Source organism: Grus americana, chromosome 17 (assembly GCF_028858705.1).
Source record: "Grus americana isolate bGruAme1 chromosome 17, bGruAme1.mat, whole genome shotgun sequence".
NCBI classification, from domain to species: Eukaryota; Metazoa; Chordata; class Aves; order Gruiformes; family Gruidae; genus Grus; species Grus americana.
In genome coordinates this window covers 11659117-11685504 of record NC_072868.1, presented here as the reverse complement: position 1 = coordinate 11685504, position 26388 = coordinate 11659117, and the positions used below count along the sequence as shown (strand labels likewise).

Genomic DNA, 26388 nt, shown 5'->3' with positions numbered 1-26388 from the left:
GGTGTGAGAGTATCCTCAGCATCCTTCCTTGTCTGGTGGGACTCAATAAATGTAAAGGGAGAAGTTCCCTGATCTTTCAAACCACAACTAACTCCCTTTTGGATTGTTTTCTTTCAAAGGAATGCAACCTGGTGGGATGCTACCTTGTCTTACATGTGGTTCTTCTGACTTGAAGATAGGGGACAGACTTGAAATCAAAATGTCACAGTGACTCAATTGCAGTATATTTGTCCTTCCCAGATCAGTACTGCTGCTTCTGAAGAACCCCACCTTCATCTTCCTCTGCTTAGCGGGAGCAACCGAAGCCACCCTCATTGCTGGGATGTCCACCTTTGGACCCAAGTTCCTGGAGTCTCAGTTTAGTTTAAGTGCCTCTGAAGCTGCTACCTTTTTTGGTAAGAAAACCAGATTTTTGCAATGTTTTCCCATTTTGCCTACAAATAGAAGAGCACCGTAGCCCCTTTAGAATGGAGACAAACGCTCTTTGCAGTTCATTTCCAGAGCGGTTATTGTCTTCAGCTATTAGATGGGATCGTTTCCCGTCAGCACATCTGTACCAAGTGCGTTTTCAGAGCTGTATCTACTGACATCGGGAAGAAATGTGTTGCCTCTGTAGCCATCTGTTACGCTCTAGAGGAAGGCGAAATAGTTGTAGTCTGTTCCTTCTAGTGCATTACCAGGAAACGTTAACTAAGTGTTTTCCTCTAACGAGGGATGTCTGAACTGGGGAATATGTTTTGTCAGCATCCCGAAACCGGGAAGATCCTCACTTAGCTGCCGTAGCGTAGACTGAGGAAGTGGTGTCCAACAAGCATCAATACTCATGATGTTCTCCTCAAAGAGTCTGTTTTACGATCTCCAGATAGGAAAAGCTGCCTTACCAGGCTCATGCCACGTTACCTGAGCTGTTACGGAGGACCACATACCACAGCAAAGTCCACTGAACTCCCACCCAGAAGCCACGCAGCAACCAAGGGGTTATTCTCATGCAGACACACTGCAGTTAATGTATTCAGACATGAAAACTCCTTGCTGACGTTTCTAAATTTGCTTATGTTTTTTTCTTTTTCCTTTTTTTTTTCCAGGTTATCTGGTTGTGCCAGCCGGAGGGGGAGGCACATTCCTGGGAGGATTCCTTGTGAATAAATTTAAACTCCGCTGTTCAGGAATCATCAAATTGTGTTTATTTTGCACAGTGTTTAGTCTGCTGGCTATATTCATTTTTTTTATTCACTGCCCTAACATGCCGATGGCAGGAGTAACCCAGATGTACGAGGGAAGGTAATAACAATCATCCCATCAGCCTTGTGCTGCATGGCCCTGGTCAGAATAGAAGGATAACTGGTGGTAGTCGTGTGTGAGTGTTGCTGATGGAAGATGATGTCCAGTCAGCCTTACGGGCAGATACTGAGGGTGAGATCCAGAATATTGATCTCCTAACTTTTGTATCTAGTTGGAGTTTATGGAAGAGGCACCCCCCTTAGTGAGGGAGGGGAGATCAGCAGTGCCAGAGTGTGAGATACTCCACTCTTCAGTTGCCTTCATGGGGTCCCCCGTCTCTATCCACTGGGATAACCTGGACTAAAAGTGGGACTCTCCAAATGGAGATGTCTCCCTGTGAGCTGGTCTCTTAAACTCCCTTGGTAGCTGTGGGAAAGAGACAGCTCAAGGACATGTTCAAGGTGAGATTAAACCCTTCCCAAGCCTGGCTTTGTGCTGCTTGGGGATCCACCACATCTCCTGCCATTCCCCCTTCTTCTCTTGCTCTACCTGTTTCCTCTTGGAAAATGCTGTTCAGTGTCTCCCCACTGACTGCTGCTGTGTTTCCCTTAGTGCTTTGCCTGGTGGCCACCTAAACCTGACAGCAGCCTGCAACACCGAGTGTGGCTGTCTACAGGAGACCTACAGCCCTGTCTGCGGGAGTGATGACATCATGTATTACTCACCCTGCCACGCCGGGTGCAAAACTGTGTCTGAAAACCCCAAGACTGGCAAGAAGGTATGTCTGAAAGCACCGTGTAGTAACAAGGCAGTGGCACATCTTCTTTGGAGTGTTTTGGCTGGCTCTGCAAAAGTCTCCACAGGTTTGAGCTTTGCTGCAAATCAGTGTAAAAGGCAGAGACAGCCCCATGCAGGTAGAGGATGCTCTCAGGCACCACCTGGGATGAAGGCAGAAGGTAGCTGAGATCACCCTGCTTTGCTTCCTTCAATGTGCCCAATTTTGGTTTTGCCTCGCTCTGGGTCAAACTGCCCCAAAATCCGTGGTGAATCACCCAGGCAGGCGAGGAGCTTGGTGGGCACCTAATTCCTGTCCCAATGCTTATTTTGGGTCTTCAGTGAACATGATGCACCTCCTCTTCCTTCCAGCGTGTTGCTCAGAGACAGGCACAGGCTTGAGAAGGGTAATAATGACATTTGGCGTTCAAGGGCTGCCTGGCAAAGCTCACTTCTCTTATTTAATAACCTGGTTTGAAACAGAGGTCTATCAAGAATGTAGCTTGATTTCTGCTCCGCTCCAGGAGTGAAACTCGTTGGTTTCTGCCCTCCCTGAAGTTCGTTGTTTTTAAAGCCCAGCTGTGACTATCTCTATGCTCTCCCTGGCAAACCACCCACTGACCTGTCTTCCCCAGGTCTATCACGAGTGTAGCTGCATTGAGGACATCCTGCTCGGCTCCGGTGATGCAGAAGCAGGGAAATGCACCTCCTCTTGTGAGGAAAAAACCCTGCTCCTGTTCTTCATGTTTGTGGTGATCCTCTTCACCTTCCTGAGCAGTATTCCTGCCGTCACCGCCACTCTGCGGTAAGCACGGGTTCGCCTCATCCCCCCGCACTGCTGCAAAAATCCACCTCTCTGCTTTATCCTGCCACCCAAGCCAAGAGGAAGGTGTGATGGGAGCCACCTTGTTACTGGCAGCCTGGAGACATCGGGACTGATTCCCTTCCCTGTCTAGCTGAGAAAGAGCTGCCAATTATAAAATTTCCTATCCTCTGACATCAGACGCCTCTGTGTGTGTTCCAGCTAGCAGCAGTGGTGGGGGGACATTGCACTGGGATGGATGTCCATCTCCAGAGGGTACGGAGGTCCCAAGTGTGCTGGATCTGAGTGTGTGGCATCGCGGGGCAGGGAGGTGCCGTGCAGCCTGGCAGCATTTTTAAACAATCTGCTTTTGTTCCCCAGGTGTGTCCCTGATAGTCAAAGGTCATTCGCACTCGGGATCCAGTGGATTGTAGTACGAACACTAGGTATGGAACAGAGTGAATTCGGGCATGGGTTGTGGTCCCTTGGCTTTGTGGAGCATGTGCCAAGCTGTTACCTAAGAATAAAACACGTTGGGTTGGAAAAGAAAGGGGTAGGACACACCGTGTTGAAAGGAGGATGTTTTCTTGTTTGCTGTCATTCAGAAAAACCTAATTCCCTTTGCATGTGGTTTGCAAACTGAATGAAAGATTCTGTAACATTGCAGGTGGAGTTGAAGAGAAACATCCAGGCAATGTGTCCTTATTTTAAGAAAAAAGGAGCAGAGTTATTAAAGATCCAGTGTTTGTCCTTGGCTCCTGTGCAACGTGTAGGTCAGGATGGTCAGGAGACCCGCTAGACTCTCACATCTTGAAATTCAGTATATTTTGGGTACCTTGTGTCTCTGGGCACAGCTGTAGATGTTGCAGGATGAGTTTGCTTAATCACGGTAGCAGCAGAGCCTGATGCTTTTCTGCAAGCATCTCGTGTCTTGTAAGGCTGGTGCATAGGTGCTGCCATGCTGAAGGTCCACTCTGTCTTCCCGCAGGTGGCATCCCTGGCCCCATCGCCTTTGGGTCCATGATTGATAAATCCTGCCTGCTCTGGCAGGACCAGTGCGGCGAGCAAGGTTCCTGCTACGTTTACCAGAACTCAGCCATGAGCCGATACACCTTCATCGCTGGACTGGTCTACAAGGTGATGCTGCCTGTTAACTGCACTCTCTGGTAAAGCGAGCAGGTTTTTAGGAGACAGTGTTTTAACTCTGGGAGAGAATTTTACAAAATTGGGTTGTCCTGATCTGCCCCCCCAACCCAAATCAGACCTTCACACAAGAAATGTTCTCAGGGAAGGCAAAAGCTCCATTTGCTTCTCGCCAGGTAATGGCGCTCCAGGCACCATCATTCTCTTAAATTCCCATTACTTTCTAGGCTTACAGCTTCTGTTGCACGATATGAAATATCTCCTTTTCTCCCAACGGTTACCAAAGTGATTTCTTGCTAGAAAAGGAGTAAAATATATAACTGCAGTGTGTTAGTGAGAGTGAGGGATGGCGTTGTGGGCAGGCTGTAAATACCCATTCCCTGATCACCGCTAGAAAATAAGAGAGCTTAGCTGCACATTTCTTATTTATTAGCTGAAAACCATTATTTTAACTGCTCCCAAACAAGCACTTGCCCTAGATAGTGGTGTTTAGCAGTTGCTGTGATAAAGAGGCTTTCAAAAGGCTTTCAGCAAAACGCTCAGGTGGTGTTGATGTGCTTCAGGTGTCCGTGTGGGACTGAACAGCTTTCCAAATTCTCACTGTCCCATTGCTATGGGGCTAGTTAAATCCAGATTTTTACCCCTTTTGGCTCTGTGCGCTGGTCTGCTGCCCAGGCTGGCCTTCAGCATCGTCTCCCCCCCAAAGCTTGGTCAGCAAATCTTATCCTGAATGAGAGCTAGGCAACTGGTTTTGGGGGGAGCAGAGAGTAACGGGATGTCTTCATGGCTGCAGGTGCTTGGATCGACCTTCTTTATAATCGCCTTTTTACTCTACAAACCCCCACCACCGGAGTCGGCTCCGCGCAGCTCGGATGCATCTGAAAATGGCAACTGCGACCTCCAGGAACACAAGCCTTCGCTGCCAGCTGAAGAGGATATATAACACTGTATGCGTGACAGTGACTTTCTCAGTCTGAAAAATATGATGAGAAGGCGTTATGCAGTCCCTAGGGGTTTTTAAATTATAGTAATATTATCACTTTTTTTAGTTCAAGATAAATAATGTAATTAACCACTGGTGTGCTTGCTATTTTCTTAACAGCAGAAGCACATTTAAAATTGTGCGCTGATGCCATATACAGTTACTCAATTTTATTTAAAGAAAGGGCTACCATAGCTTTATTCTATGTCTATGACAAGCAAGGACCGCATTCTCCACTCATGGAAATAAGCACCGGTAACTCCAATGGAGCATGTGGGGTTTAAACCACCAGAGGATCTGGGCTCTAATGTCTCAATTGTAAAGCCAACTGTAGCAAAACTTCTTTTGAAGCTTCCTAAGCCTGAAAAGAGCCTTGCTGTCCTGCAGTCTGCATTGCAGAGAGGATGGCTGGCCCTTAAACTACTGTATGCAGAGCAGACAGCCCTGACAGGGTCCTCCTCCTTCCTGTGACACACAGCCTCGCTCCTTTTGTTCAGGAGCAGGTTAGCTAATTATGCAAATTCATATTACTGTGCAATGGGAGATAGGTTTGAGATTTGTCTAGCAAATTCATCAGTACACTACAGGCAGCCATCCCCGAGAGCTGCCGAGCACTGTACGATCACTGCCTCACTTCATTGCAGGGTTTACACCATGGTGACACTTCATTTTTAGTGTTTTTTTCCTTACATTGTTTAAAGGTGATGCCTTTTGTAATGTACTGTGCAAAACTTGAAGTTACTTCTTGCTGTTTGTTGGGTGCGGGAAGACATGAGATACAGATCTATGCAATGCTTCTCTTCAGTTGCTCTGTAAAGACACGGAGTTTGGGTAGATGAGAAAAGCCAGAATGAATTTAACTTGTCTCTAGACAGCTAGCTTAAGGGATAGCTTGCCCTAAGACCAGACTTCCTTGTGGAAAGGGGATGCTGACTTGGAACTGGCCTGCTTGCAGGTCGAGAGGGCGGCATCCCCAAAATGACCTTTGAATGTGCACTTGCAATATTGACCAGGACGTTTGAGGGGGAAAAGTGAGATTTGGGAGAGCGTATGTCTGGCTTACCTCTCAACCCAGGTCAGGCGAGGTTAGTGCTTAGCCTGCCTGTATTTGCACAGCCACACGATCCAGGTACAGCTCCGGGGGAGGGCTGTGGCCAGCCCCTGGACTCCGACACTGTATAAACCATGTTCACGGGGACGGGACCTACCTTACTGAGCTGCAAAACTGGCACTTCTTTTGTGCCAGCTGCTACTTAGAATGACTTTGTAGATGTTTTTGTATATTTTGTATATTTATGCTTTCATAAATGGACACGGGATGGGCGTTTGTTTCCTTTGTTAGCCAAGGACCGACTCTCAGAGCAGAGGTGGCGCTGTTCCTTTTGCTGACAGGGATGGTGGCACTGGTAGTGTGGTCGATCTTCAGGTCCACAGCTGTCAAGAAAGCAGCTTCTTCCATTCGCAGATCCCCTTCCACCAAAGCCAGATAGTGACCTTCCTGCTTCCAAAGCCCTTGTTTCCCAGCCTCTGCCAAGCACTGGGAGAGACTTGAGCATCTCCAGGAACTGCTGGGAAAACTAGAAGTGCTATGGGTGAGATGGAGGGTGGCTTTTGGCTGCTTCAACACGGGCAACTGGTGCAGCTTTGATGGGGCACAGCATGCAGGAGAGCCCTGTTTCTCCAGGGAGGCAGGATTAGACCCACAGGTGCAGGAGTTAACCCGGACACCACCCAAACACTAAAGGCTTCTTCACAACCTCCACCTGGGTTTGGAGCTACCTGCAAACATGAGCCTGTCTCCAGGCCTTGCCCACTGATTGCCCTTCCCAGCTTACAGATACTTCAGGTACAAGCAGGGATCTTAGATGGGGAAAATGCATGAATGTATTTTGGGAACTCATGTATCGTGTATTTATGAAAGGTAGAAGTTTTCCTTTATATATATATGGATATTGCAATGCAATTCTAGTGTTTCTGAAATGAGATTTATCTGAGTGTGTTGTTTCTAGAGCAAAGAAAAGCTCACAGGATTCTGGGCATTTATTGTGTTGCTGTGGGACTGATAAGTCATGGGTTTAAGTAAGCAGCAACAAGACGTTCCTGTTCCATAAACAGATTATGTAGGTATACAGGTAACTTAAAATATTTGAAAGTATGTTTCCCAGCTTCGTATGAAGTATTATATTGCTATAAACACATAGAAATATAACCAGTACTTCACAGGTACTTGTGTGTGTGTTTTTCATCAGTCATTCCCCTTTCCCAGGTGCTGTCCCTGGCAGCGGTGGGCTGGATCCGTGCTGCTGGGGAAGCCCAGCCTGTGCGGGTCCAGGCTTTGCTGGAGATCATTGTGGTGTCCCCAAGGGTCTGCAAATCTACCCAAGGAGGAGAGTCTGGATTTAGGTTTGTGCTTAAATCGTAGTGTTAATTGAGCCCCTCATGGATACAGGAGCTGCAGGCAGCATTGTCTGGCTGGTGGGACAGCAGGTGACATTGAGATCCTGTGGGTTGGCATCTCCTACTGACTTATCCTCCATCTCAGGAGGAGATGCTAATTGCCTCTCTCTCAAATAACATTTGAAGGCAAAATGAGGTTTTTAGTTGCTGAGGAAGAAGAACAAAGAGGGCAAGGTAAAACATTCGCTGCCCTCCATCCACAGACCACAGAGTTTCTCCCAGACCTATGCAATGTAAATGAGGTCAAAGTCCTGTGTCACCTATGGTTTGCTTAAGGAGTGATTCGTGCTGTCAAAGAATACAAACACAAGCAGGGGTTGGTATTGAGGAAAAGCCACAGGGTAGTAAAACAAATGAGCACCCACAAGGGAGTCCAAGCAGGAAGAACTGAATGTTTTTTATTGTGGACAAAACCCCAGGCAGTCAGCTGTTTCTCTCTACTGAAGAGTTACTTTGGAACCTTCCTGGAGGTTTCAAAATAACAGCAAATAAAAGCTTTGAATGTGATATGCAGATGGTTTTGCAGAGCTTCCTACCCTTTTCCTGCTGCTATGGCTTCTCTTCTACGCCCGGGTGTGCAGAAGAGCCTCCGTGCCTCCCCATTCCGGCAGCTGCACCCCCTTGGCTTCCCGTGCTTCCCCCCGCTGCAGCCCAGCCTTCCTTCTTGCCATAGATGGGAGCAGGAGCAAATACTGGTAATTCCCTTTTTATACTTAGATTCACTTTTTATACTTAGATTAATATAATTCAGGAAGGAGAAAAAAAAAAACCAATCCACAACTGATTGGCATATTTTGATTGCATCAAAAGAAAGAAACCCACCTTTTTCAGGTGGGGCCAGGCCCTTTTCCTGACCGCAGCCTGTGGCTGTGGGTTTTGCGTGGGGCGCGGGTGGGGCCCGTGGCCCCGGTGCCGCTAGATGGCAATGGAGACGGCAGCACGGCGAGCACCGGCTTCAGCACCGGCCGTGCCTCGTCCCACCGCGTCCTTGTGCTGGGTAAGAGCAAGTTCTTGTCGCTTTATAGAAAGGAGAAAGGTAAGATCGGTGAACTGGATTCCAGATTTGCACCAGTAAAATGGCAAATATATTTTATAAGATCCAAATAAGGTCCAAGGTAAATGTTTAGTATGTAAACTCGGCTCTTTCCAGGGAAAATAGATATTTGTAATCAGAAAGTGATGCAGCTGGTGAGGATCCAAACAGACCAGCTGTATTATTTTTACAAAAGTTGATAAATTTTTATTTGAAGCCTTCCCTTCCCAAGCAAGGATGGAGAGCTCTGAGCTGTCAATCAAAAAGCAGTTTCTCTCTTTATATTTTCCCCTCTTGATTTTCTTCTCCCCCCAAATGTGATCATTGCAATCACTATTAGCCTGAGCCTTTCACCTCGCTGAGTGACATGACGATGAACCCCCCAACTCCACGTCCCAAGACAGCACCATCCCATGCGTGGCTCAGCCCTCCAGACTCACCTTTGCATTTAACCCTAAAAGATTATCTACCTCTGTTCGGAGGGTAATCCGTGCTGCTCCCCCTTTACCTTCACACACCGTTGTTGCTGTGTTGTCACTAAGCTGGAAGTGAAAAGTGAGGGGGGTTTGGGGGTTGAAGGGCTAGCTAAGGGGGTGCCAGCCCCCCGGTGCTGGGCCATGCCCCGGGTTGGAGGCTGGTGCTGTGCAGCTCTTTTCCCTTCACTGGTAGAGCTTTGGGCGGTGGAGCTGCTGGGCTTTTTTGGAAAATGTGACTTGCAAAGAGCTAAAGCTGCCCCTGAAGGGGAGTAAAGGCTGTGATAGGGGAGCGGGGAAGACATCTCTGCCTTGCCACAGGCTGGCAGGGGGGTATGTGGCAGCAGCAGAGCAATCTGGGCGATGCAGAGAGGGATTCACGGGTGATTTCCTAGCTGCTTCTCCCCATAGCAAAATTTTTCCTTGGCTAGCCAAGACCAAGCGGTGTTGTTCTGCCCATGTGGTATTAGACTTCCCAGGTCTGACTCTCCTCTTGCTTAGAACAGAAATTGAATTGACTGACGTCAACTAAGCAACACAGAGTCAGGAACAGAAGTGAAAAAATAATTAAACTACAGGAGGATGAAATCTTTACATCCCCACAGGAGATGCTTGTTTGTTTTTGTTGTGCAGAAAAGCCTACCTGCGTTTTCCTGCGGTTGCAAGGGACGCTTGTTTTGGAGCACAGCAATAACCTCAGGGTGCTCTGGTCCGGCTGAACTCGGGAGAAAAGCTTTTATTGAGCCCAGTGGGCTCTGAATCAGGCTCATAATTAATAACTTCTCTGGCTTGCTTTAAAACCAAATAGCAATAGAGTGGCAGATTAAAGGAAATGTGTGTGTTTTACCAGCCTGGGCAGACTCAGTCCAGCAAGGGTGGTGGTGGTGGCCAGGAAGCGTGTGGGGTGGCTGCGGCTCTGCTGCAGAAATGGCACTGGATTTCTATCGAGCAGTTTGAGGGGATTCAAGGGAGCAGAATGTTCTGGCATTTTCTGTGGCCAAATTTATTTCCTCTGGAACAGAATAAATGCCAACATTTTCTTGTCTTCCCTCAAGTTTACATATTGACCTGCACAAAGCAATTTTAGAAGATGGAAAATGAGACCATTCTGCTCCTGTGAATGAGGCGCTGCATTTCTTCTGCAGCCAAGGACCCTCCATCCAATTTCCTAGAGACACATAGAAAACTAAATCTCATGTTAAATTAAGAATTTCAGTTGTGTTGCATCTTGCCTGCTTCATTACTCTGTCAGTTAAAACAGGGTCCTGAGAAACCTCCTAGAAGTACATACAGTGGGATGAGCCCACCAAAAACTCTCATTGCAGACCTACCCTTGTAGTAAGGGGGAAGCAGAGCTACTTGAAACTTAATATTGCAGTAGTTCGGTGAAACACTAATGCACTAGTAACTATAGAAACTGTAGCTCTAGACATGAATGTTCGACATACTAATATGCCCTGGTTCAAACTAATACAAAAAAATGTGATCTCTTACTATTCTAGCAATCTAGTTTAAAAATAAAAATTCTGTTCCAAGTGGAGCGATGCTTTGAAAGGCAATGAAATCACAGATAAAGCCCTCCACCTCAGCAGAGGTAAGAATTAAAAATCATGAGGTATCTGAGCCTTTATGGCATTACAGATAAAATCTGCCCAGTAGTTGTCACCTAAGCAATATCTATGAAAAACATTTTAAACAGGCAAAGTAAACTGCCCCTCATTTCTGTATGCCTTCATTCCTCAGGATGGCTTGGCGGAGGATTTGCCTTGGGAGATGCAGACACTAATTTTTATTTGGGGAAAAGAAAAAAAAAAAAAAAGGCACAATAGGGTCAAGCTTGATGCACCAAAACAGGCTGGATTTATGCTGCCATCTTTGATACAGAGCCCTCGACCCTCCGTTAATGGCAATTAACTTCCTTCGCTGCGCACTGAGTCCGCAGCAGCTCAAGGGCAGGTGGTGGCACTCCCCGTGCTGAGGGCAGTAGCCAAGCGAGTGAGGTCAGATTGTGCCCCTTTGCCATCGCTCGCTGAGAGCTGGCGTTACATGGAGCTGCGCCGAGTTACGCTGAAACGTTTAGACTCGGAGCAAAAGGTTGTTGGGCACTGTTAAGTTTGTGCTTTTTTACATCAGTCAGGACACTTCGGGGTTGTCCATCTAAGTCACTTTTTAAAGACTTGCTGCTCCCTGTGCAGAAAAGCAGCTTCTCCTGAGAAACAGCCCAAGTTGCTAAAGAAACCCAATCTGGAGCTTTCCAATGTGTGATTAATCTTTCTTTAACAAGATGTTAAAACTTTATTTTCCTTTTTTTTTTTTTTTACATGATAATCTGCAATTCTCAACCAGCAAGCTGGGAAGATTATTTGGTTTTGTGCAATCCTTTTAACACTTCACTTGGATCTGCTCTAAGAATATTTTCTTGCTAAAACGTTGCAACATATTTCTTTCACATTCTCTCTACTCTGGGGAGCTGGGCACTAAGCAGTGTGTTACCTGCATCTGTGTAAATCCGATAAGCAGGAAGAAAACTGATGAAGCCTTGGGGTAGTTTATCAGTGATTTTTTCAGAGATCCCACACTTTGTAGGTCTGTATTATTCTGGACTTGTGAGCATTTCTGGTATCTTATCTGCTTCTTGTCTTGCTCTGAATCAAATGATGCTCCTCTTCCCTTAGAGATAAGCCTCATCTCATTTTTTCATAGCTCTGTAATCACGGAGATCTCGGTAGCTCTGCGCGGGATGGCTCATGGGAATGCCCAGTTGGGTTTTACATTCCTTGTGAATCCTGTGAACGCTCAAGAAGCAGGAGAGCATCTGGTCCTCCCCGAGATTCACCTCAACAATGTGCTCCAGCTCTGTGGGTGCTGGGGCTCCGGGGGTTCCCTGCTGCAGCCCAGAGCAGACTGGCGAGCTGCTAAACCTCTGCCTTCAGCCTCAAAAGTTTAAAAGCTGTAGGGAGAACTAGGAATCTTCCCACATCACTCCCGCAATGTTCTGCCTGTCCCCAGGGTGGGCGGGGGGGGGCTGTGGGTACAGGCACAACCCAGCTGCTCTCCGCCCTGGGGTGCCTGGGGAAATATCTCCCTCCGGAGCATCCCGGAGCCAGATGGGTGGCATTCCTCGGGGGACACAAGCTGGAGAGCTGGAAGGAAAAAATAAAAAGTGGCTGTACTCATGTTTTGCTAACCTAATTAGGCAAAAGAAATATCATTAATGTTCTGCGTGTCTAATTGATTAACACTCCCACGAAGCACAAGGTTGCTCTCATTAGCAGAACTTTGTAGCTGTGAATGCCTCTTTGCCTGAAGTTGTAAATATGTTGTGTATCTGGAAGGCACATCTCATTTCTGTCTTCGCAAAATACTTAGCATTTTTATATGACTATTAGTGATGAGGGGAAAGGGAGGAGATGGGAGAAAAGCCCTAGGTACAGAAAAAGCAGAAGGTCTTGGAAAGTGAGAGTTTGTTATTTTTCATGCCTCGTTAGCAGTAAAAGGGAGCAAAATTTTTTTTCCTATTCTATAAGAATTTTAAAGATTTTTCATTCTGCTTCAGAAAAAAAATATTAATCGTTGGGGCTTCAGTGAGCTGAAAACCTGGAAATACACAATTCATTTCCATTAAAATTAATCAGATTTCTAAATTTTCATTTTGCTTTTTTTTTTTTTCAGTTTCATAAATAGCTAAATGAAAATTTATTTTGTGCCTGAACCAGGAATTTGCAGTTCATAAAAGGATAAATGTGAGAAAATTTATGTATCTTGCTGAAGTCCAAGACCCGGGTGCCTGCAGCACCAGCCTGCCCTCCTCCGTGCTGGCGGAGCAGTGGGTATTCCTGGGGCATGACTTGTCTTGAGCAAAGGCTGGCGGCAAAATTAATTTCTGCCATGGGATGAGATGACCGGCATGCTAGGAATGCCCCTTTTCTTTTTTTTTTCCCCCCACTGACTATGGAGATAACTGGTTCACATGCAGATTTCTACATCACAGAGACCTAATTTTGATGTGAAATAACCCCAGCCATTTCGCAGTGTCATCGGGTGCATTTTCTACGTTGGAAAGAAGAGCGCTGATGTTATCCCATCCCATCCCAGGGTTTATCTGGAGTCTGTGCCAGCAGACAACAGAAGCGGCGGCCGCAGCCATCCCTGTTTTGCACATCTCCTTGTCCCCAACCACAGCCGAGCCCCTCTACCGGGCAGCCTGCTATTAGACAGCAGATTAATCAGACTGATACCATTGCTATCTATCTGATAATAACTCCAGCTTTTCTTCTCTGAGGTCACTTCCACCATCATTTTGATGGATGCCAAATGCACAGGCAACGGGGGAATTTGCAGCAGGTTTCCCAAACGCTCCTCACTACCAGCGACGGGCTCTGCCCGTTATCCCGTGAAGCCTTTCCCGCAGCCCAGCTGCCCCTTGCAGGGACTGACACGCACCGGCCGGAGAGGTTTCCTGGTTTTCAGCAGCTGCTTTTAGTGTAGGAATACAATTAAATTTATATAATCAAATTATTCCTTTTGCAAGTGACAAAATGCAAATTCTGGTTGCATTTTCCTTTTCCCTTGTCCCACCAGGGGGAAGAAAGAGGTTATAAAAATATGAAGAGTTCCAGACTTTCTTAGGGAACTTACCTATAAATAAGTTTGATACGAGATGGATCTAAACTTGCAGGTGGGCAGCCGGAGAGGCTGTTTTTTCTGACCACTTTGCCCAGTTACCCCGAGGACCGTAGCTGTATCTACCTGGTCCAGTTTTCCCCAGCAGCAGCAAACAGCCTACACGCTGCACACAGCCCACCTGAGCCCCGTCAGGGCAAATAAAAGCCCAGGGTGAGGCCAGCAATACAAACCCCTGTGTGATCGTGGACCGGGCATTGCCTTCCCTGGTCGTGTTTGGTCTGGGAACGGTGACAAATCCCATGTGAATCTGGGTCACGCCGGGACGGCGACAAACGCGCGGCACAGACTGTGTGTGCTTTGGCTTTTGCTCGCAGCCAGCCCCTCTGCAGGTTGTGAAAAATGGTTTTATTCTTCAGGAATGTACGTTTAAAAAAATTGCAAAGCAGTTTAATGCAACCGATTGAGTTTTATGCTCACTTCCTACATAATCGCTGTTGAATTTTGTTTCTGTTTCTTTGAGGAGGGAAAAGTTACTTCCAAGAAGCATTTGCAAATAATTGTATTTACAGAATTATTTTCGCATTCATGAGCTCTCAGGGGAAGCGGTGGGAAAGGCACCAGGACTGGGTACATTGTGATCTGACTCACAGATAAACTGCTCAATGGATCCACTTCCTAGACTGCTGCTATTTTATTTATTATTTTGCTTTCATTTTGCACACTTCCGTTTCAGCACCCACTTTCCTGGCATCGCCCATGCTTTTTATTTCAGCAGGGGACAGAAACCAACGGCTCAACAGGTTAATAAAAAAAAAAATCCCATTACAAATGTTGCCCCATGCCAGGAGGTAGCTGCGTGTTAGTGAAGTTTATTCCTGCTTTTTTCTGAGTCCTCACTCCCAAAGTGGGAGCTCACTGCAGTGAAACCCAGAGCTGGGACAACAGTTTTCCTGCCTGGAAAAGGAGTGTAGTTAGTGTGTTAGGAGATGGGGACAGATGGGTTTCAAGCAGCAGCTTTGGGAGGTGCTTTATTAACCCTCCTCTTCCAAGCAGCTGTCCTGGGGGTCTCTCCCATCCCCGTCACCTCCTGCCACCTCTCCATAGCCACAAGGCTCAGCCTGCGACGGAGCAAACCCCAATGCTGTATTAAAACAGACAAATTCCCTTTATGTCTCTGCAACTCAGGAAAAAGCACTCATCCCAGACCTGGAATCCTAGCTCTTTTCAAACATATAGTTTTGGGTGTTTTCAGCCTAAACCAGAGCTTCTGTGGATTTGAGGGTTCCTGCCTGCTTCTATGCCAGCTTTGGTTTTTAAAGAAACAGCATCTTATCTTATCCTGCCCAGGATCACAGCAAATCCTCTACCTCTTGAGAGCTTTAGTTACCAGCTTTCATGGAATTCTTATACAAATCCTGTAGGTAGATTAAAACCAGGTCTGAGCAGCTTATACCCCCCAGGGCTGTGGGCCCAGTGCCCCTCGTCCCTGGGTATAGAGCACCCCCCGTGTAGCCCGAGGTGGGGGACGACCCTCCCCGAGCATCTGCCACTCTCACACTGCAAAGGAGGCCACTAGCTCTCGCCTTCCCCTTCCTGAAATCCCTGAAAGAAATAAGACAGACAGGAAGTTTTCATCATCATCCCTTGGATTTGCTCAACATCAGGAATAATTGCCATGACAACATGATTTTCTGTGTGCTCTATTAAGCCAACCTTGGGGGCCACGGTCCCCATGAGGACTTGGGTGTCCCAAAGGTTTTCTGTCACATCTTCCAGCCCTTCTGGGGACATCTCAGATAGCATGGGGGGTCCAAAGCAGCACACATTATATGTTCAGGCACCTGAATCCTTCCTCAAATGTCAGCCTCTTTCGGAAATTTCATACTGCAAAAATCCACCTTGCTTTCCCTCTGGCATTAGGTTTTTGCTTTATATTGTGTATTGCAAGAACCACGAGCAGGAATATACATACACACATATAGAGGAAGAAAGAAACACTTTAAATGAAAGATCAAGTTATGAATTAAAGATAAAGGAAATGCAATTACTGTAGAAACCAACTGAGAGCATGCAAATGCTGAAATGGATTAAGGAGGAAGCCCTCACTGAGCATTGCCACATTTGCTTCCGTAATATCCTGTTTATAGAGATAAATCTAAACACAATACATAGTTTTAAAAGAGCAACATTTAACCTCCCCCATGTCAAGTATTTTGATTTAGGCTTCTCTTAATGTGCCAGATGTAATTAAAACCCCTAAACAGCTGTTAGAAGAGGTGAAAATATATCCTTTCCTACCTGCAGACGATCAAAGGGTATAATTGAAAGTACACAATTAATAAGACACCGGAGAGAGATCATTCATGATAACCTTTTCTCTGTGCGCTGCTCTGACAACGGTACTGTTACAGGCTTTCCTTACCTTCCTCTGCTCTGCAGCATTCCCCATCTCACCGCCTGAAGCCTTTCTCCTTTACACACATAAAGGCACAAAACTCAGACAGTGCACTCGCGGGTGTCTCCGTGGGTAAATGCTTTTGGTGCAGCCCCATCGTAACAGAGCCACTGATATGAAGAGCCTAAACCGGCATCCTCTTGCTGTCCCACTGGCTAATTAGGTACTAAAAACCTGGGTAATGACACTAAATGAACCCAGACTGGAAGTTACCTTGGAAAAGATCAAAGTGACATCAAAGCTAAATTTTGTCTCAAGATAAGATGACGACCAGGCAGATTAAGTTAGAACTCTGTATCAGACCCGAACGCTGCCAAACCTTCACAGGTTCCGTTTTGAATTCGGATCAGATAATGCAAACATTTGTGCATTTGCTTAATTTTAGGAGCATTAGGTCTGAATTAAAACACGAGGAGGCGTAGATCTTACATTTCATTGCTCAGCACCTGAGCAATCCGGCTGGGTTCAACCCGCCTGCGTGAACAGGCTCTGCGGGCTCTGGGTCTCAGTGCTCAGGTCCATCTCTGACCCCCTCCTAAATTATAGCGTCTGCGCAAATATCCTGGGAACTGAAAAGTTTTACCTGTCTTTTTAAAAGTTAACATGAGAGAGACAGAGTTAACACAAGTCATTCCTCCAGGCCAATAACATGTATTTGGAAATGGGCTTCTTTTTACTGACTTGGGTTTTTTAAGCACTATTCCTGCTGAAGAAGATACCAGAAAACACATGGTGAAACCAGTAACTGAGAGAGAAATGCTCTTGCCTCGTTCTTACTCATTTACACCTTTAAGTTCCTATTGATTCAATGTTCATCAGCTGCTTTTCTCATAATTAATCCCCTTTGGTGAGTAAACCTTCCTCCCACTATCTTCCCTACGCATGGGCTCTTCAGAGATGCTCTGAATTCTAAGCTGCAGTTAGATTATGGTCCACAAAGAGTAAAGAAACAAAGAATAACATAGCTGCAGGGAACAGAGGAGATTCCCCAAATCCCATGTGTTTTGTCCTCCTGGCTATGACAGCACCTCACCTGTTCTTGGTGGCTCTTGTCTCGCTGCCATCGCACCTGATCCTGCAAAGGTTTTCCCATGTGTTTGCCTACGGAGTTGTGAGCTGTGTTCTCAGCTGCTAATTTGGGTAATATCATCACTGTAATTAGAAGGGGGAAAAAACACAGAAAGAAAAGAAGTCCTGGGGCGTGCGGGGAAAATGACGAGGCTTGTTTGTGATTTCTCATTGCTCTCTTGATCAGATCAGTGGTTGCAGTAAATAAACACACACATACATAAATTCACACAGTCTAGCTTTTTCCAAAGCATACTCTCCACAGACAAAATATAAAAACCATCATAATTTGATACAGTAAGTGGCATAAAACTACTTGACATTTTTCATTGTGAATATCAAGATTGTTTTCTTGCCACTGCAAATCCCCGAGGATACATTATGCCTGGTTATCTGCGTTCAACACATTTCACAGGGGGACATGTTATAAGAGAGGCAAGACTGACAAAAATAAAAATTCACTTGAACGTAGAAGGCAAATCTATTTCTTGTTTGGCAGGCTCTGGCAACTGATACTTAAACAGCTCTTCGTGCATATCGGATACACACACGGCACTTCAGCTGAGGAAATAGCTGCCTTCCAGTCTGGAGGAGAAACAGGCACTTTGCACTACCCGTCTGATCATAGATCATCAGAGCTGAAGTTGCACAAAAGCTGCTTAAGTGCATTTCAGTCTGGGAAATTCAGAGCTGCCTTTGTGAACCGGCTACGTAGTTTGTATCAAAGTGAATTGGTTTAAACATCCCACCCTTCCTGGGCTTGAATACACCCCTGCCCGGGGTGTAAGGGAAGAGAGGGGTGGTGGAGTTCCTGCTGGGTCAGCCAGGCAAAGCCAATGTGCAGTTTTGCACCAATTCCTGGGTGGATTCGTTGTCTTCCTCCACCAGACATGGGAGCTGGAAGAGCTAAAACCCACTGTAGGGCTCAAAAATATTTCAAATTATCTTGCCCAGTGCTTTACCCTGGTGGAGACTTGCCTTATGCAGAAAAGGAAAACTGAATAAAAGCTGGGTAAGAGGAAATAGCTGGTGGAACAGGCTGAATGCTTCCAGGGCGGCTGGCGGGCTTTCATTTTTGTATTCTCCCTGGGCACTTCATCGGTCACCTCATCTCCTGAGCTGGCCATGATGCTCGGCACTGTGGGAGCTGGGGTGATGGTTGGGGTCCCCTTGCCCATAGCCCCGGGTAGCTGGAAGCCAGCTGAATGGCACAGGGGTGGCAGCTACAGACACTCACCAACTGGTATCCGAATTTATGGAAAATGGGCAGCAGACCCGGCTGACTCCCCTGGATCTGGTGAACATTAATCCCGATGCTTCGCACCAAGTGAATCACAGGAACAGAGCGTGCTTCATTAGAAGACATCCTCATAAGTTATTAATTATTATTTAGACTCAATACCAGACAGCAAAATTTAATCAGCTGGCACTGTGAAATGGCAAGGAGGGAAAACTCTAGCGAGCAGCTACAAATTACCAGAGGCATTACAAAATTGCCCCTGTGGCTTTAACTACTCATTTTGCCATATTCGTTAGCAGTCCTGCTCTGCCTGTTTTATTTCTGCTAAGGAGAGGCTGCAAGCATCGCTCCTCTCCATCATCCCCCCGCTGCAGACCATCCTTGATGACCTGCTGTGCCTCCGGCCAGCACTTCGTGGGTGAAACCTCATGGTAGGTGGCACACGGGGAGGAGAAGAGGAACCGAGACTTGTTGATGAAGGATGTAGGGATTACATTGTGTTCACCTGCAAAGCCAGCTCACCTGGTCCTTGAACATTGAAAAAGAGAGTGACTTTCAAAGTGATCCGCCCAAAACCACCATCACATGGATTATAATGCAAGAAGAATATTCCCAGTCCTTCCTCCTTTCAATCATGCCAGTTCAAACTGGCAGCAGAACCTGACTGCCAGGAAGAAGATGTAGCTTTCCCCTCTTTCCATTTTTTTTCTGTGTTTCAAGTCTGTTAACTTGTTCTTAAGGCTTCATTGACTTGACAATAACATTGTTGCATTAAGATCGTCATTCACTGTTCCTCAGTTTTTTTCCTTTTCCTCACTGCTTCTGTCATGGGTGAAGGAGAGAGTCTTTTAAAGTGGAATGGCGATTAATTATCGTCATTGCTGGGGGATGCTGAATTTCCCAGTCATAACTTCATGGCTAATTTGTCTTGTAAGAACAGCAGAATGGACCACCAGGCTCCTCTCACTTGCCTTTGGAAGGTGACCTTTTAATTAAAGGCACGGAAAGAGGATTACCCCGTCTGAGATGGCAGGTCTGAAGGGTGAGCGCAGCCGATGTACAGGCAGGGGGATAAACAGAAGATCGCCACTAAGCTGGCGGCAGAGTGCAAAGAGCACCGAGGGGTCTGCAGGGACGGAGACACCCAACCTGCCCGGCAAGGGAAAGCTTTGCAGCCAGGCATTGCTTGCTGCAATCCTTACTTGAGCAAAACTAGGAGAAATTATGGGATAACCTCAGCTTCTGGATCTCCTGTGGAACTCATGGGGGTTGCAATTGCTTGGGCAAAGCTTGTCCTTTCTGATGTGTTCAGCCCTGAGAACTGCATTCAAAATTCCCGTTCTGTTAATGAAAATGGAAGTCATCACTGGTACTGCTGGGACTCATCTGAATCCCCACCAAGAAGGAAAGGGAAAATGCTCTAGTAATTGCTTTTACTGGCTTGTGGCTATTCACAGCACTCCCTGAGACAACACATGGTGTCTGAGAGCTTTGTGCTCCTGTATCTGAGTCCTCTCTTTGCTTAAAATTGGAGTTATTCCTTTCTCATTTGGCTGATCTCCTGGGCAGACAGAAAAGCCATATACTTTTTAATACCTCTTGGTAATCTTGCTAACAGCAGTCCCAAACCCCCCAGAACTCTGTTATTTTCATTTGTCTCTTTAAAATGGAGGGACATATTAATTACTCCCAGGACTCAGGAGAAGCTTCTTGCACACAATCTCAGGGTTGGTTCTCAATATCCATGTCAAACGACGTTGCATCTCTGTGATATAAGGAAAAGGAGGGTAGTAAATCCCTCTGAGCCTGAAAGGCTAATGCATTAGCTTATTGCCTCCCCCACCCTCACTAACACCATAATCTGATGGAATTAGGAGAGATGGTCCAAAAACCAGGAGAGTGGAATTTTTTCCTCCAAAGCCATAGGTACCCATGAACCACTACTGCACATCTCCATCTTTGCTGAGGAACTTGCGTGAGAACTGATGCTACCGTATCCGAGCAGATGTATAGGAGCAGAGCCATATGTTTCAATGGGTTGTGGTTCCCGGGGAGGGGGGGTTACTGCAGTCGCTGTCCTATGGACAGCAGCCCTTGTTAGGAAAGATAATATAGAGGCTGAGGCAAAGCACGTACCTTGACAGGAGATGATTGCACAGTTGTAAGAAAGGAGTGTTTAAGGTCTCTGTGATTGCCTGGAAGAGGTGCCAGGGTTTTCTCACCGGCTTGGCCCCTCTTCCTTTCTCCTATCATCACTTGGAGGGGCTCCAACCCGCAGCTTCATCTGCTTGGCTTCCTTCAGCAAGAGCTCCGCTGCACTAGTGCTCGTTCACAGACAGCCTTCTGCTCTGCTTACTGCTAATTAAGTAATACAGCTTCTTTGCCAGCCACCTGGTGCCTTTGTTAAAAGAGGAACAAACCTCAAACTGTTCTCATTTCATTTCTAAGGATAAAAATTGACAACTTTTCTCATGTGTAGAGTCATGAATATGTAGGAAATTCAGAGACCCCATCAGATGCCTGATCCTAGCTTAAACCCAACCCTCAAAGAAAGAGACACCTGCTCAGAAATCATTTGTCCTGGGCCTTAACTATTGTGCAGTCCATGCCCTCTCCAATGATCTGTACCGTGACCTTAAGTTCTCACTTGAGTTTGCACTAAATGAATGAAATCATACCGGTGAATGCAAGCTGGGTAGAGCATCCTGTACCAAACAGGGGAGAGATCTTGTGAGTATTTCATCACATCCTGGCCAAGGCCAATTGGAGGAATAATGAAAAGTCACAAAGTATATACTGTTTCCTGCAGGAGGTGATGGAAAGCAGGCGTGAGAGGCTCGGCTGGTGGCTGGACTTGTGGCAAGGGACGGCTGCAGCTCTGGATACCACGACGGGCCATCTGCGATGCAACAGTCCTGGGGGAAAGAAGTGATGGAGAACAGAGCTGAATCACCCCGTCCATCAGGCTGCAGAGACAGTTTATATGTACCATGAGTCTCATGCATGCTCATGTTTGCATCTCACACATCTTGTATTATTCACAGCTTGAAGCTATAGCTATTTGGCTGAGGAAAAGACTGTCGATGGATCCTGATTTGGTTCACACCCTGCAGATAGTGGTGTTGCTCCGTTGTCTTCACCTGAGTAAGAGAGATCTAAATGTGGCCAATGTGTTTTGTATGCTGGAGCGACAATATGCATATGCTTATGCAGACTGTCAAAGGACACATAGTGATGGAACTGGGAAATTTTACAGGCATTGGGGAAACATTAGATGATATCATGTCTCCAGGGCCACGGGGCTCTTAAAGCACTACCCCAAGCCATGACAGTACTGATCGTTCTTTGTGTTTCATTGGCTTTTGGGGAAAATATTATGCTTAAAAACCTGCAGGACCTTTTGAATCACAGAGACTTTCATTAACATAGGAAGGGGTTCCAGTATTGTCATAGCCTTCCTTCTTCTCCACTTCAGGAGCTTCTTCAGAGTCTAAGATGATATTTGTAGGTCTAGTTGGAATCGGGAAACGAATGAATAAAGAAGAAACCAAAAGGAAATTAGTTATTAACCACATTACACACATAAACAGGCTAGCTCTTTCTGCAAGCCATGTGGAGAAAGCTGATGTGTACAGATTAATTAGACTTGATCTTCTGGTTGCCAAAGAAATATAAATTTGCCATGCCATAAATTTGCCACTCTTTCTTTCTTTTTTCTCTTGCTTTTTATTTTCATTTGCCTTTAACAGAGTTTTAAATACTGAATCCAATGTAATGTGCTTCCTAAATAGCATTAGTGCTGAGTCTAAACCAAACATTATCTGATTAAATCTTGACCCAAATGAATTTGTCTACTTTCTGTGCTTCTAAATACATATTTACCATATGTTGCCTCATATGCTGCTTTTCTTTTTTACTGATACTTTGATCCAAATGTTGTAGTGCTCATATGTTGCTTTTAGTCACGAGTCAAACAAAGTTTCAAGTTTGTAACCACTTTTACAAGTCTGAAAATTAAATAGCATCAACATCCCGGTCAATCCTGATGTTGTCACATCTTCCCATCTCTGGAAACTGTGGACAAAGCTTCAATGGACATATGTCATTCCCTGTGCCGAGCCTGCCCAAGCACAGAGCACCTCGCAGCTGCCCCGGGACCCCTTTTATGGTGCAATGTCATGGATGGGTTAAATTAATCTAATTCTCAAATAAAAAGCAGTCCATGGCTCCAAACAGTCCTTGCAGCCCTGCACTGGGTCTAGCTGATCCTAGTCCTTTGCACAGGGTGAGCGTTCAGGTGGACCAGGTCCCTGAGCTGCCACCACGGGGGCAGCCAGTGGTGGGGGGCCAGGGTCACTGAAATCACAGCACAAACGCACCTTGGCTTTCTTGGAGTTATCGTACACATCTGCCCCAGGCTGGGGATGGTGCCTGCTTCAGCCCTGGGTATCTCCCCCTGAGGTTCCATCTCCTTTCAGCCATGGGAAGGGCAGAAAGCTGAGCAGCTCCTGGGGGCTGCAGCCCACAGGTCAGGAGACTCCCATGGGCAGCTCTCAACACCCTCCAGCTCGGCAGTCGCAACATCACAAGCCTTTTAGCAGCTGCCGTGACTCCAGCCCCAGGTCACACTTGAATTCTCAAACGAACCAACACAGAAATGTGTCGGACTGGAGCGAGGGCTTTGGTTAAACAGAAACAGCCTGGCTGGTCCTGGGCTCCTCTTCTCCAGCCTCCTGCAAGCAAAACGTCTCTTCTGCTGGGGAAGGCTGTGTTCTCCCACCGCTGCTTCATCACACAGTATACCCCCTGCACATTCCCATGCAGCTTCTCATCGTCACGCAGCAAACTCAGCCTCTGCTTCAGAAACTGGCTGTTGTCTTCCTGCCCTTTCTACGGGCAGGAGGCGATGCCCAGTAGCAAGGGGCAGCTGAGATGGCAGTGGGGAGCCAGGAAAGCCCGGCCAGATCCTAGAACAGAGCTAGAGAGGTCCCAGCCACGAAGCTGCAGCAGCTGCATTTCCACCAGTGCCCAACCCCACCGTTCCCAGCCCCCTGGGCTGCCGTGCAGATGGGCTAAAGCATCCCAGAGGCTCCGTCAGCCACTGGGAGCTGCAGGAGCAAAATGACAACCAGTGCCATTTCCTGGGCACTGGGTCCAGCTCTGGCTGCGTGTCAGGTCCAGGCCAGGGCAGGAAGAAGCACGAGGAGGTGTTTTGCAGGTATTGGGCAAGCCGACCCCTTCACCTGCTCAGCCATTCTCTCTGTTCTCCTCTTCAAGGCCGTTTATAAAATCTTCATGTTAGCTTCAAATAAGTGTCAGTCGGCAGACACAGCAGCAAAGCAAGAGATTTGTGAGCCTGGGGGTATTTTTATTCATTTACGAATGGCAAGCAGAGGGACACCATCTGTTATGCAGATACATTTTTTTTTCCTTCCTACCAATTGTTTCTGTGTTTGCAGCACGGACAGTCCCATGAGTCTGTCTTGCTATTGTTCATCAATTTTATAAAAAAGCCGTAATAACATTCAAAGCATCTAGGCTGGGACCCTCACTGCATTATCTGCATCTTCCTGAGCAGCAAGTTTCAGTGATCTGCGGGTCCGGACGTGGCACGTTTCTTCCCGACTTTGTGGTTACGTATCTGAGATGCACAGAAGGAGAGTTTATTTCAATGGGTCAGATGTTATTGGGGAGGGGGGGGCAATGAGACCAAATCAACAGGCACAAACACACAGAGAAGTGGTGGTGTTAGAGGCCATGTTTCCAGGTAAAAGAAAACTACTTTGGGTTCCCATCTCTGTTTTAATTTACACCAGATCTGTGCATCTGTGACTGAGACTGTATCTCCTCATTGTAAGTCTTTGCTCCTATATGAGGATTTTCAGGCTGTTTTTTATTCCCAAAGCGAAACCTCTACCCAGCAAGCAAATTCCTCACATGGATACGGAGTTGCTCCAGCCATCAGCTTCTTCCTTCGTCAGATGTATCAGTCAGGTCAAATCCTTCCTGAGGTACCTGGGGAACTTCTTTTTAGTTGAGATTCCCAGAACAAACATGAGAAGATTGTATGGATCATGTTTCTAGTCTGCTACTTAAAAATGTCTTGCTTTTTAGGCTGGACATAAGGCTTACTAAGATGCATATGTTTACATGATGTTCAAACTTGGTCATCAACTTCAGTCAAATTTGGCAGTGCCTACAAAACCTTTGAGTATCCAGAAAATCTAATTCTTCTTTAATGGGCTTAAGTATTTGCACTGTTGAAGTGAAAGTGAACATAAATACAAGTTTAATATTTATCCCAATTTGTTCATGGATTTTGTTTTCAGGATTCTGCCTTCTGTGAGGGTAACATAAATGTAAGTTATTGGTGATAAATATTCACACTTAATTTCTCTCTCCCAGCCCTCTTTATGCTCACAATAGTTGCTCTTGCTTGAGCTCTTCCTTTTTTTCCCTGTTTCCTAGCAAATTGTAGTTATAGGTGAAGTATTTTCTAGTTCAAGCCAATTTCTAGAATTATTCAAGCATTTAATTTAAAAAGAAGCATGTAATTACAGCAAAGTACTTCGGAAAATTTTAATCCCTATACCATGAAGCTGGCTTGGAGTTTCTGGGAACGGATACACATCACCTCACCACAGGCTGAACTGAGACCCCGAAATAAAACCTGTGAACTAACACGCTTCAGCTTCAGCTGCATGGTCGTGTCGTAGCACACTCAGCGTCGCTTTTCGCTGATACAAAGATGGTCCCATTAAACACACCTACAAAAGAGCATCTCAAGGGAGTGGGTTTCTGTCTGAACAGCAGAAGTTACTGTGTTTAATTTAAATATTTAACATTTAACATCCTCTCACCCCATGCTCGGAATTTATTATAAACATAGGGATTTATACCTTCTTTTTGCAGAAGAAAATCTTCATTGGACAGAAATGGGGAGGGAAAGTAAAGGCTACTGTTCCTCTCATGGACTCAAATTCACACATGTTGGCCAAACCATATAATGTATAGTATTTACGTATATTATGCACACCATCCATAATTATATGCATTATTGTATGCTGGTGCTGAGCCAGATGCTGGTAACGGTAGCTCTGAGCAGTAATAGCAGGCTACCCGCAGTTTTATTGCAAACTGGGCTGCTAGCTCTCTCCTTGCTTTATTCCAAGGCAAGAGCATTTCTTTGCATATGATCACACAAAATGTACTTCACTCACCCATGCCAGGATGGAAATTGCACTCCAGAATGGGGGTTGCTGTTGGAGCCATGGGAAAGCCATCATAAAATCACTTAACGCCATTGAAACCACATAGGACCAAACATCATTGCCATGATGTCAGCAAACCCAAGGGTCGCAGGAATCGGACCATTTTAAGGGAGGTTGTGTTTGAGGTGTTTGCTCAAAGCCAAAACCAAGCATGAGGATTTGCTGCTATTTTCTAGGTTGGCAAAACCCACATAAACACAAGCTGTAATAATTAGCTCTAAATAGTAAGATACATGTACATTGAGTTAGAGGAAGGGGATGGATTTTGGCCCTGCTATTTCTCCACTCATTTTGATGTAGGTGGTGGCACGGGAAGGTTGAAACACATTGGTGGTGATATCTGAACCTCTAAGTTAGCTCCCAGTCAGCTGGGAGGTGGCAAAAATCACAAATTCCTGATTTCTGGAGCAGGTCTGGACAGTCAGGGAGGCAGCATGGGACTCACCTGTGGAGCCCGGCCTCCGATCCTGGATACAACGGAGACAAGGTGCTCAATGAGGTTGTGTCTCCATCCCCTCTCCACGAACTGGCAATATTCAAACCAAATTTACCTTGCAGTGAGTTTCATGTAATGTCTTTCAGGAACAACAGCAAAACTTGTGATTTCACAACGAGAAAATCAAAGATGCTTACAGGGGGTTCCTGTTATTATCGATGCTTTTTGGGATCTGTCTGCATGATCAAATAAGATAACAAGAATTGTGGTGATTATTGTTGCAATTAGCAGTTCCTCTCCAGCACAATCTGATGATGATCAATACCAGCGTTTCTGGACAACTGTGCTCCTGGTGAGCACAGGCCAGCCCTTCCACTGGGATGGAAGGACAAGGCGTTGCAGCAGGT

At 46.2% G+C, this 26388-nt stretch overlaps 1 protein-coding gene across 2 annotated transcripts in view; it reads left to right on the top strand.

Moving 5' to 3' along the window:
- Positions 1-7081, top strand: part of SLCO4A1 (solute carrier organic anion transporter family member 4A1) — a 28355-nt gene extending 21274 nt beyond the window's left edge. For both annotated transcript variants that reach the window (XM_054845989.1, XM_054845987.1), the window contains 7 exons: positions 241-395; positions 1086-1281; positions 1834-1999; positions 2631-2800; positions 3179-3243; positions 3786-3934; positions 4734-7081. In XM_054845989.1, coding sequence (XP_054701964.1) covers positions 241-395; positions 1086-1281; positions 1834-1999; positions 2631-2800; positions 3179-3243; positions 3786-3934; positions 4734-4883 — 1051 coding nt within the window. In that variant the 3' untranslated portion in view covers positions 4884-7081. The remainder of the gene's footprint in view (positions 1-240; positions 396-1085; positions 1282-1833; positions 2000-2630; positions 2801-3178; positions 3244-3785; positions 3935-4733) is intronic.
- Positions 7082-26388: the final 19307 nt, after the last annotated feature.